Source organism: Strix aluco, chromosome 2 (genome assembly GCF_031877795.1).
Source record: "Strix aluco isolate bStrAlu1 chromosome 2, bStrAlu1.hap1, whole genome shotgun sequence".
Lineage (NCBI taxonomy): Eukaryota > Metazoa > Chordata > Aves > Strigiformes > Strigidae > Strix > Strix aluco.
The window spans coordinates 116,274,082-116,290,763 of NC_133932.1; the positions used below are offsets into that span (position 1 = coordinate 116,274,082).

The 16,682-nt window shown below is 39.5% G+C and overlaps 1 protein-coding gene across 3 annotated transcripts in view; it reads left to right on the top strand.

Moving 5' to 3' along the window:
- Positions 1–16,682, top strand: part of ATP8A2 (ATPase phospholipid transporting 8A2) — a 353,217-nt gene that overhangs the window by 238,514 nt on the left and 98,021 nt on the right. For all 3 annotated transcript variants that reach the window (XR_012622101.1, XM_074815984.1, XM_074815985.1), the window contains 5 exons: positions 181–303; positions 1,360–1,438; positions 4,748–4,809; positions 5,148–5,204; positions 10,340–10,447. Coding sequence is in view for 2 of the 3 variants with exons in the window: in XM_074815984.1 (XP_074672085.1) it covers positions 181–303; positions 1,360–1,438; positions 4,748–4,809; positions 5,148–5,204; positions 10,340–10,447 (429 nt within the window). In the remaining variant the exon portion in view is untranslated. The remainder of the gene's footprint in view (positions 1–180; positions 304–1,359; positions 1,439–4,747; positions 4,810–5,147; positions 5,205–10,339; positions 10,448–16,682) is intronic.

A 16,682-nucleotide genomic window follows, 5' to 3' on the forward strand; every position in this document is an offset into this window, starting at 1 on the left:
ACTGAAATTCATGTTTGGACTTGTTTGGACATTTGAATATTATGTCAAATAATATGCTAGTTGGTAGTAACTCTTCACTGAAGTCTGTGGGAATTTTGCTATTGTCTAGATACTGAAATATTATCTGAGATCCACTTAAAACTAATAGCTGCTTTTAATTAGTATTTGCTTTCCTTGCAGATTTTCACAGCGCTGCCACCCTTTACTCTGGGAATTTTTGAACGATCGTGTACTCAAGATAGCATGCTTAGATTTCCACAGTTATACAAAATTACTCAAAATGCAGATGGGTTCAACACAAGGGTAAGGGAAAATCTGTTTCTTTAAGAATAACCATAAGCATTCTTATTTTTCAGGTCCTTCTTGTTTTAAAATAACTTATTTCCCACTGTCACTTCTGCTTTGTGCTAGCCACTGAGATCAAGATTGTTCTGCCTCACAGTTCTTTTCAAGGGACTACATTTATGTTAAAAAAGCAGCCCTTCTTTTTCAATAAGGATTTTCTGCTATGGCTTCAACTGAAACTGGTCCTAAAAGAACCACAAACTTTGATTCAAAGTAGGATTTGTATCCAAGTATGATTTTTCAATTCACAATTACAGATATGTGGTGAGTTTACCACTTTCATAAGAACTGGATAACATCACCTGGATTTTATTTAATATGCAATTGTCATAATGCTGTCTACTAGGGGGCTTTTTCACAATTAGTATAGCTCTATTCTCATAGTTCTTTTGGAAAATAAAATTTGAATTAGTTTATTTGGACTTTGAGTTTTGAAGAACACATTTTACTTCATTTTACTATTTAAATGCTGGAAAATGCCAGCATTTGGAATTCTGTCTTTATTGTATAACAGGCACATCTAAATGTACTTCTGATTCAAGGAAGCTGTACGATTGATTTTTTTTTTTTTTTTTTTTTGAAAGGAAGTTGTAGAGTACATAAAGCTCTAGTTCGTGCAAAACAGTATTATCTCTAAGGTAAAAATCGTGGGGCACAAAGTATTTGCCTGTTTAAAAGAACATTTCATAGTACTGAATTGATCTTTTAAAAATCATTCTTTGAGGTCATTAAAAAGCGGTGACTTCATCTGCTGTACGGTGATAAAGATCTTAAATTGCAAGCATGCTTGCCTATTATATTTTAAGTTGTTAGAACAAAATGATCCAACTGGACCAGTGTTTTCCTGTGAAAGAGCAGAAATTGTAGGAGGAAATAGATCCTGCAGAAGTTTAGGTATTTCACTTCAGGACAAACATTGTCTGACTCTAAATTACACAATGAAGTGTTTGTTAGCAGTTAGAGAGAGGTCAAGAGTTTTGGACTTCACTGATGACTTGGTTTGTTTTCCCTCAGGTTTTCTGGGGTCACTGTATCAATGCCCTCATCCATTCCATCATTCTCTTCTGGTTTCCACTGAAAGTGCTGGAGCATGGTAAGGGCTTCATTATTTCTTACATCAGTAACTGATGTTCAGCCTTACAGAGCCAGTGTGTTTGCAGAACGGGAGGTCGTGACAAGTCCCAAGAAAATAATGCTGACAGACAGTTCAGTAGGCTGTAGCTGCTGAACTTGGATAGTTATCTAGTGGCTTTCAGAACTTACTCTAATTTAATGTAATTATTGTTCATATAGTGACTTTAATACATGAAAAATTAAACTGCTGCTTTGCCAAAAAGTCTTACTCAGATACTGAATAATGTTCTATAAAATACCTTATTTTTTTTGGTGGTGGGTTGAGATCTCAACTGTTTACACAGCAGCTGCATTACAACCACTTGCTTTATATCTTGTTGGACCTTTCCCATTCCATAACACAATACTGTAAAACGTAGGATAAAATAGAGAGATTTCACTACTGTTGGAGTCTGTGGAAAAAATTAATTGGCTGGAATGGAAGTAGACCAGATCAAGAGTCAGAGATACTGCGGAAATTAGACTTTTTTTTTGTACAAATTAGACTTATTAAGTTTCACTTTCCATGAAAGGTAATGCAGCCACATGGTATTTCAGGGAACAGTAAATCCCATATGGTTCTTACCCAGCTTTACGATACAGTTGAGTGGACAGGAAGAAACATTGCACGTCTGTTCTTTTACTGTTGTAAGAAGTAGGACTAGATCAGATGAAAAATTTTGGGGTTAGCAGAGTGGGAATAATGCTTAGCTGAAATCATGAATTTTTCAAAACTGGAGCTTTTTTCTGGAAAACACTAATTTCAAGAAAACTTTCTCAGCTCCAGGATGGATTAATTGTGGAGGAGGTGAAAGAAAGTGGCAAGGGAGGAAAGATGAATGCTTCCATCAGAAGCATGATGGTAAAGATACTTATGGGAGGCAGGTTCATGTTTCCCTACCTGGCTGAGTAACATATCAGTAATGTATCCTCAATGGCAGCTTCATGTGCTGTCTGGTGGACCATACAAGAAAGTGACTTCCCTTTCTTCCATATGTGGGATGGGAGCTCGGTTCAGTTCTGGAGGAGAGGGGTTTTTATGGTTGATGGTTTTTTGTTTTGATTTGATGGGTTTTGTTGTTCTCTTTCACTATTTCTGGCACATGTTAATCTTGAATAGCTCTTCTTTAAATCCAACTACGGAAATTTTAGGCTGATGGTGGTTGCAGTTAAAGAAAAATACAGGTTTTGTTTTAGTCTTCCATAAATGTTTTTCTAACTAATTTCTAAATAGATAATGTATTTTTAATTTCAGCAATTAAAATAGACTGGAATACTCACCTGCTCAAATGGTAACTTTTGGAGTTTCTTTCAATGGGTTGCTTAGTGTGCTTTCCAAAGAGGAGTGGATATTGAATTTTCCAGTTTCTTTGTATTTCCAAGTGAAAAAGGGATTTCAGTGGCAGAGACAGAAATGTGCCATTCACACTGGGATGTTTTTTAACCTCTTGAGTTCCTTAGAATGTGAAGTACATACAGTCCATGAATGGGCACTTGTATAGCTTTAGAAACTAATGTTCACTGAGCGTCCTGCTGTTCTCATCAACAGAAATACCATTCCTTTCAGGACCGCTTAGCCTCCCAGAGTGGAAGGTCATGGAAATCACTGAAAAAAAGGCATTAACTTACTGCATTAAAATGTAACTTTAAAAAAACTGAGACTTACACCAAAAATCAGTCTATTACTTAAACGTGCACTGTGATGTTGCACTAGAGCAGTATACTGGCAGAGTCATTGCGTCAGTTTATTCTAGATCTAGCAAAACCGATATGTATTTGACATGCCTTTTTCTTAATGAACTGAGACTTCTGGCATCAGCAGGGTTCATTGGACATAGAAGGCTCAATTCTCTAGTGTTCTTCACCTTTTTTTATTCACACTAGAGCAAAGTGACTGTTAAAATTTGATGTGTATTTGTGAATGATGTGATAAATGCCTGAAACTACAGTGTACTGAAGGAGGAGTTGAGCTGATGGAGATGCCAGTGGCTAGGAACCAAACCAATTCCTAACCAAGCTGTCTCGGGCTTTAGCTCCTGTTGCAATGTTAGTGACTAGTCTGCTGCTGTTTCTTAGTAGTTGGGCTTCAGAAGAGAAAAGAATGCAGAAATATAGAACTAGCAACTTCTGGAAAATATTCACAACCTGTCAGTTCTCTGGAGACAACCACATGCAGCTGTTGTAGAAGAAAACCATACCAAGTAACTTGGGGTAACTGCACTGACTAAATATAGTCTTTTTACCTGTAAGCTATGCAGAGTCTTCACCACAGACGTCAGGGTGTCAGGGACTCTTCTCTATAGACTTAAAAACTTATCCTGGAGACCTATGTTATTGCAACATGGTTAACTAAGTGGATGACCCTAATTTAAGAATGTCAGATCCAGTTTTGCAAATAAGTCTAGCAAAACAGTACTCTTGTAAATAGAAGCACTCTGCGAGGCAGTATGTATTTAGGAACAGGTCCAAGGTTTTATCTTAAGCCTTTTTCATCCCTGCTGTTTGTGTATTTCTCTATCAGTTGTCTTAAAACCTGTGAAAATAGCAATATTTCTCGTGCTTGAGTAATTCTCGAAAGGTCCTGCAAGTACAAGTTCATTTGGCATTAGCGTCGCTGTCGAATGTGCTTTCATGGTGTTCCAGTTTTATTCAGCAAGGGCTAAGAAAGACTAAACAGACATTTGAAGTGTTGCCAAGGTTGGCACTTTCAAATGATAGATTATCATGTATTTACCCTTGTGCACACTTGACTAGAGAAAGGGCGTGTGTAGACTGAATGCTGCTCAGTTACTGAATTAACCTTCAGTAAGATTTTAGATGTTACACGTGTCCTTTATAAATGAAACTCTTGCGGTTTTTCTTAAGTCAGCTCTATTTCACCACAAATCAGCTGGTGTTTTACAGGCTTTTTATTGACAGGCACAGCAAATAATGGGATTTGTTAGAGGTGTCAATAAATAGTACAGAACAGATAGCGATAGAAAAAGTGACACTAACATAGCTCAGCTCTTACAGGCAAATACACATTAGGGTCTGGCAAACACTTCCCATTTTGCTAGGATGGCTTCTGGCAACCAGGACTGTGGATATACACTCTGAGCACTGTGTCCAAGGCCTGACGTAGCACAACTTCTGCTTTACCATTATCTCACAGCTTCTAAAAGTGCTCTTAGATGTTCTAAAAGGCAAGGTTGGAACCAGTTATTTTCTCCTGAAAATGTCTTTGATATTTCACCCATTCTTCTGATAAACTGATAACAAATGTGATAATTTTTCTTTTTTCTTTCAGATGCAGTATTCACAAATGGCCAGGGAATTGACTATTTATTTGTTGGAAACATAGTTTACACTGTAAGTTCATGTACTGTAGCAATTTTTGAATGGTAGAATTTCTTTACAGCTTTTCTGTACCCTCTAAAAATGGTGTAAACCAGAAGAAAGTGTACAAGCAAAATAAATTTATGCTGTATGCATGATTTTCCCCCTTCTTTTTTCATACCTTTTTTTTTCCAGAAATGCACCAACAATATCTTCTGCTCTGTCCTTCCCCCATCCCACACTGCCAAGGTCCTGGGCTGGTACCTAAATGGTAGAAACATTTTAGGTGTAAAGGGGATATTGGGCCCTGAACACCTGTGAATTTGAGTGTGTTATTACTGAAGTTCTTTTTTTTTCTTTTTTCCTTGCAGTATGTTGTAGTCACTGTTTGTCTGAAAGCTGGTTTGGAAACAACTGCGTGGACTAGAGTAAGTACTTTTCAGTATCTTTTATTCTATTAGCACACTTTCCTCCCTAATGAGTACTAATACAGAAAAGTAGTACTAAAAATCATTTGAGGCTTCAGTGTTTTAATTGGATTTTTCATGTAAGGATAAACTGCTAAGCTCCATAACTACAGGATGTGAGAATGAACTTGTAGATCACACAATGTGTGATGAAAAGGGGCAGCCTGTCAGAAGTGGGAAGAGAACACTAAAAGTATATTGCCAACATCTCTAAAAACTTAAATGGATAAAATTTTGCATGAAATCAACATACTACTGTAATTGCTTAAGGAAATAGATCAAGAACATCATCTTTGTGCTCTGTAGCTCCTTTAACGAATAGGGAAGGAAAGGTGTCTGCCCACACCTAAACAACTGGGTTTTGAAGACTTCTTTGAAGCTAGTAAAAAGCAGTAGTGACTTAACATTGGATGACATTTTTTTTTGTTAGTTAAATGGTTATGTTGGTTCTTAGATTTGAGTCATTTATTTGCAATGAGTGAGTGCTCTGTTACTGGTAGGTGTCAGAATCTGGCAGGGCAATGACCTCCAAACAGTATGGGGGATAGGAGGGTTCCTATGTTGATGAACCTTCAACACCTTTCTCCCCTTCTTTCCCCCAGCCTGTCTGAAACACTAATCTTTTGATTTTGGTGGAGTCCCTGTTTCTCCACACCTATGAGATGCCTTGTGGGAATCTAGTTTTCATGATATCCTAAGACACTCTGCCCTCAAGACCAAGCTGTTTTGAGGACTCTCATGTTATTATTTTACCAGTTTCTTGGAGGAACTTGGCTTAAATCTTGTAACCTCTTTGCTTCTGTTAGTTGAAAAATGTTTTCTTTCATTCCTCAGAGAGGAATTGTTAAGATTAATGAGCTGATGTCTGTTCTGAATTTTAAAGATGAAATGCTATCTGTCTGGGTTATTTAATTATTGGGGAGATGCTAATATTCTCTGCCTCATTCTTTCATCTGAAAATAAAATCTGTTCTTTTTGTGCTGTTGCTTATGCATAAATTCTATGCAATTTTAAAATGCAAAAATACTTAAACAAATCCCTCATGCACTAGAAGAGGATATATCCAAGTCTGCATTGGAGGCATGTGAGCCTGTTTAGATCCTGTTATGTTGTGAATTATTTGATGGTTCTTCCTCTCTCCTCTTCCCTGGGTAATTGGTGTCTTTTTAGTCACTTGGGGATAATCACGATCCCCTCTTTTCTAAACCTTATTTTAAAAGATACCGTAATGTTTAGTAGATCTCAGTGTTCTTTAACACTGGTGTTTTATAGAGAAATTATTAGGCACAGAAAAATTGTTGTGTTTAGTCAACTTTATTCTATATACACTTCTAATTCCTGTCCCATTGCTTGGATCAATGACTCTCATCATCTTGGAATCTGATGGTGGTTACAATTATTGTTTCAGCTGTGAGTGAATCAACACACAGAGAATCTTTAGGTTACTTGAAGAGTATTAAATGTACAACATTGAGTTAAGCCTCTTCTCCATCATCAAGTGGATTGGTTACATGCAATTTGTTCTTGAGAGAGGGGGACATGCTGCCACTTGGGAGAACGTGATGGGTGCAGCTGAAAGCTTTAAATAAATAACGCAGATTCAGAGTGGTTGGGAGCCTGGTATATCCAGTAGGTAGTGTGGGAAAAAAAGGCTGTAACATGATGTTTAACAAAATCTGCACGCTGGAGCTGTGTGGAGCAGCTTCATGTTACATGTTACCTATCTCAAACACTGCAGTAGGTTTTTTCCCAAACACTTACCACTTTCTTCACTGCTTTACCACACTATACAAACTATTCAGATAAATAGGATGCACAGGATAGCCATGCAGTGTGTCTGGTTCTTATATGAGAGCCTTCATTTTTCTGACTGCTTTGCACATGAATTCTCCAGGGGTAAATGGCAGAGATCAGTGGAGAAGCAACAGTGCAAAGGTTGGTGGGGTGACTGTACAAGGAACATTTTTTAAGTAGGGCAAGGAGGGCTCTTCCTGAAAGCAGAAGCTCTTTTAAAGTTAGAGAAGGAATTCAGGCAGGCACAAGCCTCAGATGAAGAGGTGATTGGGACAATGTCATAGTTTGAGCTCAGAGGGCAACTGAGCACCACGCAGTCACTCACTTCCCCCTTACCCCCCAGCACTGAGGAGGAGGAAAGCAAAAGACCCAGAAACTTGAGATAAGAACAAAGAGGGAGGACCTTGTCCTTTAAGGCACAGGCAAAAACCAGACTGGTTAGGGGAAGAAAAAAAGAACATAAATTTAATACAGACACTAACAACAACAACACTTAACAGACAAGAGTAGGGCTGTGGGAAGCATTACCATGTTTTGAGAACACCTTCCCCCCCACCCTTCCCTCTTCCCAGGCTCAGCTTTGCTCCTGATATCTCTACCTCCTCCCCTCCAGCAGCTCAGGGGGTGGGGAATGGGGTGCGGTCAGTGCTGCTGCTTCTTCCACCTCGGGGCAGGGAAACTTCTGGCATTGCTCCCCTGTTCCAGCACGGTTCCCCTCTCACAGGAGACAGTCCTCCACAAACCAACTCCGACATGAGTCACTCCCACAGGTGTGTGGGTCCTCCCAGTGCTGAACTACAACAGCGGGGCCTTCTTCCCACGGGGTCCCGGCCTTCCTCAGGCGCAGTCACCTGTCCCGGCGTGGGGCCCCCCACAAGCCGCAAATCTGCATCTGCTCCACTGGTGACCCCCATGGGTGGCAGGAGGGCTGCCCTGCCGTCTCACACAGGGTACAGGGGAATCTCTTCCCCGGCACACCTCCTCCCAGGTTCCCCTTCTTAAATACATTATCGCAGAGATGCAGCTAGTTCCCCCAGTCTTGGTGCAGAGGTGGATCTGAGTCGGAGCTGGGGGAGCTTCGAGAAGCTTATTATGGGGACCACCGCTGTAGCCCCCTCCCCTGCTACCAAAAAACTCCCACCACTGAAACCAGGACAGTCAGCCATGAGAAGAAGATAAAGACCACATAAAATGAGCAAAGTCTTTTCTGAGCTGGAAAGTGCAGGGTAAAGAGCTGCAAAACTCAAACTGTTGTACCAGTAGACTGGAAAGAAAAACAGGAGGGAGACAAAAATAATTACATCATTTCACTAGCATAAATACACCTACTACAAAATAAGACTATGGCTTACATTGGTTTCCCTGCTTGCTTTTATTTTCACTGGTTTTAATCATAAAGTCTGCAGGAGTTTACAGCTTGGAAGCATCAGTCCAAGCTGTCCTCAACCTTAGGTGCACTTGTTTGGATGGAGTGCTGTGGCTCAAGAGGTGTCTTGTCCTTTTGGGAAAGCAGTGCTGGTGCTGTTCTGTCATTGCATGGGGCTGGCTCTTCTTAAAGATGAATTTTTACAGCAGCCTTGCAGTACTTCACAGAATCATCTAGGTTGGAAAAGACCTTGAAGATCATCTAATCCAGCCGTTAACCTAACTACATTCTCAACTACACCATGTCCCTAAGCGCTATGTCAACCTGAACTTGTTCTTTGGGGAGCTGAGCACTACAGTTGCAGGGCTCTATCTTAGTCAAACTTGAGATGAATTGTTCCTAGTTTTCAGAAAAGCAAGTAGACTGAAGGGATAAAATTGCTCCCTTCAAGCATTAAAAAAAAAAAAAAAGAATCCTTCTGGTGTTACTCACATTAAAACTGAATGAAAAACATGTGGTTTGTTTTCTAAATAAAGCAGTTGCTGGTCAGATCTGCTGGGTGAAATAGAGTAAACAGCAAAACTTGAGAACAAATCTTCCTGCCCACTGTGTCTCTCCAGAAAAGGGCCTATCCTCTCTCCTGCTCAGCCCAGCAACTTTTAGGGTTGAACAAATTTCCAGCTTTCCAAGAGTGCCTAGAAGGGTGTTCTTTCCATCACCTCTGCCATTTTGCCCTATGAATGCTTCTACTGTAAGGCAGCTTCCAGTTGCTCCCAGCTATCTGCTGGTCTGCACTGGTGCTACAGACTCCTTGCTGGTTTGTTTTCACTGCCTGTGCTGGAGAAAGCTCAGTGCTTCCAGAGGAGGAGAAATCTTCAACTCCTTCCAGAAGTTCGTGTTTGTCTCTCAGTGGGCAGAACACAATACTCAGACACTTCTTCAGTTCTCAGACATACTATTCAAAAGGTCAGCAAATGCAATCATCATATAGAAAGTATAAAGCTGAGAGCTAAACAAACACACTGTGTCCACCACAGCAACCAGTGTGTGAATTCATTCCCATGTTCCTAAACCCGTATGTAATTAGTAATTAAGATTTATGCAGGTACTTCTCTGAATTGGAGCCAAAGTCATCAGCCACAGGAGTTGCTAGCATCCAAAAAAGCTGGAGCCAATAATGAGCTCAGTTGCTTGTTACAACTGAAATTACTGATTCCATCCACTGCAGTGTAAAAGTAGAACAGCTTAAATCATCCTGAATAGCAAATAGTTTGGGTGTGTAGGAAAAATTACTTTCTTAAATGCAACTGAAATGAAATCTGTGCTGAACATGTTCTTGGTCACTTTAATACTACTTTTATTTACTCTTAATGAGACTACAGACTAAAGAACCAGTAAAGATGTAAACTGCATTGCATACCTGTAAATCACAACACCTTTAAAATAAAAAAGCAAAGCTGGTCAGTAGATATTGATTGTAATAGCGTATTACATGGCACTGAATCTTCAGCCATGAAAGGTGAGTGGTGCACATGGCTTCTATGCATACACTCTACCGTAAGGGATTTGTCCATGTGAACTTTAACCTGAGTCTTTGAAAATTTCTACCTTGCTCTGTGTGTTGAACCTGGCATGTGTATGACAGGAAGCAGGAACTAGATGAGAGAAATCGGAGTTCTAAGGAAAATCTGATGAGTTGTTGGAGCTCCAATTAAGACAGTTTGGCTGAGAAGACTCTCTGCCCTGTTGTGAGGCAAGATTAAAGAGGAGATCTGGTTTATGCTGTTTAAACACCCTTTGCTACTGGCTGAAAACCAAGAGCGGCAGACAGGCCTGAGTGAGACCAACAGACACCTGAACAGAGAAATATCTGTAGGTTAGGTGGATGGAGGAAGTGCCCTGTGTTGACTCTCCTTCTTTCCCTGCTCTTTGACAGTTCAGTCACCTGGCCGTCTGGGGAAGCATGCTGCTCTGGCTGGTGTTCTTCGGTGTCTACTCAGCCATCTGGCCCACGTTTCCCGTCGCACCAGACATGCTGGGGCAGGTCAGTATGAACACTTGGCTGCATGGTAAGCTGCTCAGCACAGCGCCCTGCTGTCACCAGCACTGCTGCTTGCTGCTTCCTGAACACTCGCATAATGCTTGGAAAGGGATTATGCTCTAGTAAGAGTGCTTGTACTTCATTTTAACCTTTTTTTTTAAGTCCTGCATTCATTTTGCTTAATCTCCTCATTAGAAGAGCTCTTTTTCTCCCCAAAAGTGACATCATACATGATTATATGCGCTGTGGATACTATATGACAGTTCTCAGTTCACTTGGATAGCAGAGACTGGCTCTTTCATTAGTGCTTTCCTAGTGTGTTTGATAAAATGCCAGGTAGAAATTTAGCTTACTTGGTTTGGGGTTTTGTTTTTTTTATCGTGGGTTCTTTCTCTTCCATATATCCTGCTTTTCTATTGTTTCTTTTATTCCTGCATTCATTTAAATTAAACTGGAATTTACTTAAGAATAGGATGAGATGGTCAGAAGCAGAAGGGAAGCTGGTATGTTACTGGTGCCTTTACAGTACTAGAGGAATTTTGGATTTGTTCCTTCAGCTGAGTTCCAGGTGGCGGAATTTTCCCTTTGGTGTCATTATTTCAACCTGTGGTGAGAAGACTGAGTCACGAGCCTGTCAGAATCACTCAAGAGCCTTGTACATATTTAAAATAGGGATTTACCATGAACAATGAAGGACTTAATAAATGTATGGTAAAAAGTTATTCTGTGGAAGTGGAACTGCTGTCAAAATGACCAGAAAAAAGTATTCTGTAGTAAGTTTAGAGTTTTCTTTAATGCAAAAATGCTGTTTATGATACAGAAGGAAGAAAACCAAGCTAAGAATTTTAACAAAGAATCTAAGTATATTTACCTCATGTCACCTTTGTGTACTAGAAAATGATAATAAAGCAAGCCATGTGTTGGCAAGCTAATTAGAGATTTTAGAGGTTACTCTCATGTTTGTACTCAGCAAGAGCAGTTGGGCATGATTCTGTTACTACTCTGGCGTAATACATACTTTATTATCTTGTACTAAAACACTGGGGATAATGGAGGCTATGGTAGATTATCATGGAGAGCTTTTTACAGCAGAGTGTGACACCTGACAGGCTGGGATCAGCAAATAAGTGACTGACAGACAAAATCTCAGTCCTCTGATAGTATTTCATGATGATCTTTGTGTGTTTCACAGCATATACAGCATCAGTATTTCTAATTCACATTTTTATTTATCTAGCAGAAATTTGAATTGAGTAACATGCAGAGCCGTGAACTACTTGTCCTCCACAGCAGACTTGTAGTGCTGCCATTAACGTGTCAGCCTTCTAAAACACAAACAATAAGGTGAAGTCATACAAGAAGGGTCAGACTATCAGCTTTAGCTTGGTGTTGCATTTTTTTCAAAAGTAGCTCAATTTTTTTTGAATTGCAACTGCAACAAAATTCATATCGTGTTGGTCATCAACATTTGCTCTACCATAAGCCACAGGTCTCGGAACAAAAGCTTCATGTTAATAAGGTTTTGGTTTTGCATGAATATGTTTTCAGAAAGTGTTTCTATTTAAACTTTGGTTTTATGCTCTGGTTTTATGATATTATAACTTGAGAAGTAGTAATAATATCTTGCTGAGGTCAAAATCATGTAATATAGTCTTTTTTTAAATGGAGAACATGCTTTGACTGGTTGAGTGTCTAGTCCGGTACTTGTGGAGCTGTGTCCCTGGGTCAGTAGTCATCAATCAGAGATGTTAAGGATCATTCTGGAAAGACACTTTTTGAATACAAGCATTCAGAAGTTTTGTTGTATGGCTTTGAGGAGGGAGGGATAAGTACTATTCTATCACAGTTTTCTTGTGTTTTTGAGAGAACGAACAGTAGTGGAAGAGTGGATTTTTTTGTTTCCTTTATCCTTTTGTAAAATCAAGAAAAGCTCCCAAGGTGAAGGGAACTTGCTTACCACTTGCATTAACTTACACAAAGTCTCTTGAGTAATCAGTTGCTGTCATAAAACCAGCTCATGGTGAAATGAGCTGGGATCATGCTAGGCTCTAGTCAGCAAAATGAATTGCCTTGCTGCTCCCCAGATGTAACCTATTCCTTTACTCCTGCTATCGTCTTTTCTGCATTTACAAGTAATCACAGTATCTTAAAAGCTTTGTTTTGGTTTTAAATCTTGCTAGTGTGTTTATCTTCAAATAAACTGAACTCCAGAATATTTTAGATCCTCATAGTATGCAAATCCAATAGCACTTGAAGGGAGATGTTTTCAAGCATCTGTGCCAGCCGGGACTTTGTGCCATCAGTAGAAGGCATAGGAGGTGCAAAACATTTTATTCCGTCCATTCATCAAATGTCAGCATGGAGCCTTGCAGACTTTTAAGTATGTGAAAAGATGCTTTGTTTCTGCTGGGATTTATTAAACTGTTTTCACCACATATTTCTTTCTCTTGCCCATTACATCTTGAGCATTCTCTCAGGGAAAATAATACCATTTTTTTTCCTTCCTTGAGGGCAAAGGGAAGCAACTTAGTTACATGTTGATTCTTTGACATCAGAGAAGTTCTTCTGTTTCTACTACAGTGTTCATAATAGAATATATGTAACATAAGACAAAGCTGTGATAAAAATCTCAATAGTCCTTAATAGAAGTTTTCCAATAGTATGACATCTGGTACTTCAGAAATAAACTCTCTGACTGTTTTGGGAGAACCTTTTCAGACACAGAAATAATATTTTCTTTTAATAGTATCAGAAGCAATAATGTAAGACCAAGGAAGCCGTTTCATAGCTTTCCTGGGTATTTGTACTTTAAGAAAATTTTTTTGTATTTGCAGAGAACAGTGACACTGAGAAAAGTCAGTGCATATTCTTCTGCCTTGATTCTGGAGCCAGGATACTTGAATGGGAGCTGACAGTTTTTGAATGAAAACTTTCAGATGAAAGTATTTTGTACAGTATGTAAATCCTTTCTACCTTACAGTAGTTATGACTTACCACTACAGATTGTCGGAAACAAGTAGATGCCAATGTTTTTAAAAAGTGCTACCACTTCGATACTCATTGATTAAGAGGTAGTACACAAATGTGCTGCTCTAAGGATGTGATTGCCTTTTAAATTATTCTTTTCCTGAAATTTTGGGGCTTATGACTTATAACCCAGTGGTATTCTGTTGACCAGCACATTAACCGTACTCCTGCCCTTATTCAATCTTGGGTATTCTGTTTGCCTGGGGGATGGGGATTTGGTGCCCCAAAGGGGTAATAACACAAGCAATAACACTTGTGTTTATTTCTTGCATATGTCATACATGTTGTGTGAGTGAAATGCTGTTCATATTCTTTCTTGTATGGATTTCTTCATAGGAATTGTAGCATACTTGACATTTACAGCACTATTATTACTCTATATAGGATCAAAGTCTGTGTGCAAATATTGCCACCCATGCACATACCTAGATACCTGTACCTGAAAGCATGTGTATGTATACAAGAGGATGTTATATATGTGTATGAAAGTGTTCATGCTTTGAGTCTTGATCCAGACATGATCAAAGATGAAGAACGACAGATATTTTCCTTACCCACCCTGAGCTAAAATACTGTATTTTTAGTGTTTTAAGGGAGAGATGGGATGGCAGGGAAGGGTTGTTCCTGTTACCTCTCTGAAGCATGTTATTGGTTGTAGATGAAGAAAGTAATACTACTGCTCTGTGAATTTATTTTTTTTTTGCAATCTCTTTCATTTAATATAAATGTTCTGTTTTGTGTCTGCCTCGTTAGTTGTTACTGTTAAGGAAATGTCTTTAGGAAGATTAGTATCAGTCTTATTCTTTCGGCCTGGAGGAGAAGAAGTAGAAGAGTGGGATTTTTAATCTGGTTTTGAGAGGTCATATGTTGTGGTTAATCCAAAGTACATGTTAGTAATTTCTAGGTTTTTACTCTTTTGCTTTGTGCTGTAGGTGGTCATATCTCAGAACTGAGGTTCAAGAATAATTTTGAGTTTGGAACCCGTTATTTTGATCTCAGGACAGCATTAGGAAGCCCTTTCTCATCTGAGGTCTCCAGCCTCCTCACAGTTGGACGTTTTGAAGTTGGAGCTGCTGCCCTTCCAGTTACTTTTGTACAACTGCAGTTGAGAGAAGATCTGTCAAAATCACAGTCCAAGTAATTGTTATACCACCAGGTCTGCTTCTGCATAGTGGAAACAGCTACATGTAAGAGCCACTTTCATAGCTGTAATGGCAGGTATGCTTTTTGTTTCCCTAGTGCTGCCCACTTTCTTGACAGAAGATACTTCTTTTCCAGCTAAACTGTCAAATTCTTGCTAGGTTATTTGTCTGCTTACGTAAAGATTTCAAGGCAGCCGTGTGTCAGCTTCGCCTGGATTAAGGGTGCTTTTTAAAAGATCCCAGCATTTGAGATCTCTGGTTGATCCCATGTAATGTGACAGTAGGAGTACTTATTCATATTAATGGTTTGTCAGGAAGACATTTATTCCTCTCTTAGCAAAGCTTCCCGTTCTTCCCTATGTGTATACCATTAGCAAAACAGGTTCACCTTAGTTATTGCACTAAGTCATTGGGTTTGGCGGGCGGAAGGTGATCTACAGGCTCTGATAGACTCTGGTTGCATGGCCAGTTTTGTAGCTGGTTTTTGGTCGGAAGCTCTCAAGTCTTGTTAATTCAGTTCTTGCCAGAGCATGTGAGAAGACTTCACGGTTTGAAATACTTGGAAACAACACAAAACAAAACCAAAAACTCCTGGATAATAATTATTATTGCAATGTAATAAACAGGTTTCACATTACTGCTCTTTCAAATCCACACTGAAATACTGACAGCTTAACGTACATTTTCATGTTTTCCAGAATATTTTTGCATTTGAATCTTTTTTCCAGAGGTCTCAGTTGTTGTTCTTTCTGGCTTCTCATATTTCCACAGTTTGGTGCTAGTTAGAAAGTTGGCTGTTCTGATGGTAGTTTGTTTGTCTGCAATCAGTTGCACATTACATTGTGGTGTCAGTGTTTTGGTTGGTGGAAATGCTTCATCCAGCTGTTAGGCAGAAATCAGAGTTTGCCTGCAGATTGAGGTCCTTAATGCCTGCTGATCATGTTTGTTTTTATTATTATGCACAGCGGTCTCCATGGCACTTGATGTGGTTTTGGAACTTTTTCTGCAGTTTTGGACTAGCCTCTGAGCAGACAAATTAGACTAATGAAGCATGCATATATTTTTAAGAATCTGTTGAAGGAGTGGGTTTGTTGTTTTTATGAGCCACACATGGCTTTCAGAAATTAATCTCAGTTCTAGATCCCTGGTGTTGTGTTGTTCTGTCTCATACACAAGAAAGATGAAAAAATTGAGTTCAATGAAAGTAAATATTTTAATAACTCCTGTATGTGAAACTAATAGATTAAACATGCTTATTTTCTGGAGGCTAATCCCCCAAAACATGCCACTTGACCTATTTGGCAACTCTGCAGCGAACCTATCCAAAACACTTCTAAAAGATGTCCCAGACTTATTTCTCCTTTGGAAGTGTTTGATGAAGGCTTTAAAGTAGGACTGTATATGCAGCTGTGCCCAGCACTGTGCTGGCATTTCCTACATAGAGCCATGTGAAAATAGGGTTAAGCTACAAGCATAAAAACTCGTTCTGGTTTGGGAACTGGCAGTGCAGAGCAAGGCAGTCAGATGGCCTTCAAACTTCTCTGAAGGTCTTCATGTGCCCACCCTCCCTTTGGTCTTTATTCCTGCCCTGCAAAGAACTGTGGCTAGCGTGTTAGATGCGGGAGCAATAAGAAAGTGAGTGGAGATAAATGATTACCTGCAAGTTATACAGATGGTGCATAGGACGTCAGCTGGTTTTCCTTCAGTGCTGCTGTGTAACCTGGACCCTGGCCATGCTGTCTGGCCAACGCCTGTTTGGAGATCAAGTAGCCTTAACAAGTTTAAATGCTGCTCAGTAGCTTAAATAGAAATACAGTGCATGCACAGAACATTTACACTTCTGTGTAATTGGCAGATTATCCAGATTTATTGGTTTTGGAATGGGGTATAGCAGTGTCTGGGAACAAACTCCTTCACTCAGGATAGAAGTATTGTTCCCTGGTAATGGACTGTGCTTCAAAAAATGCATCTCTTCTCAATTTGGAGTCCAGGGTTCCTCAATGTCCTTGAAAAATTTCCCCAAATCACTTTTTTTGTATACTTAAAAGTAGTGAAGCCTTGTTGTATGC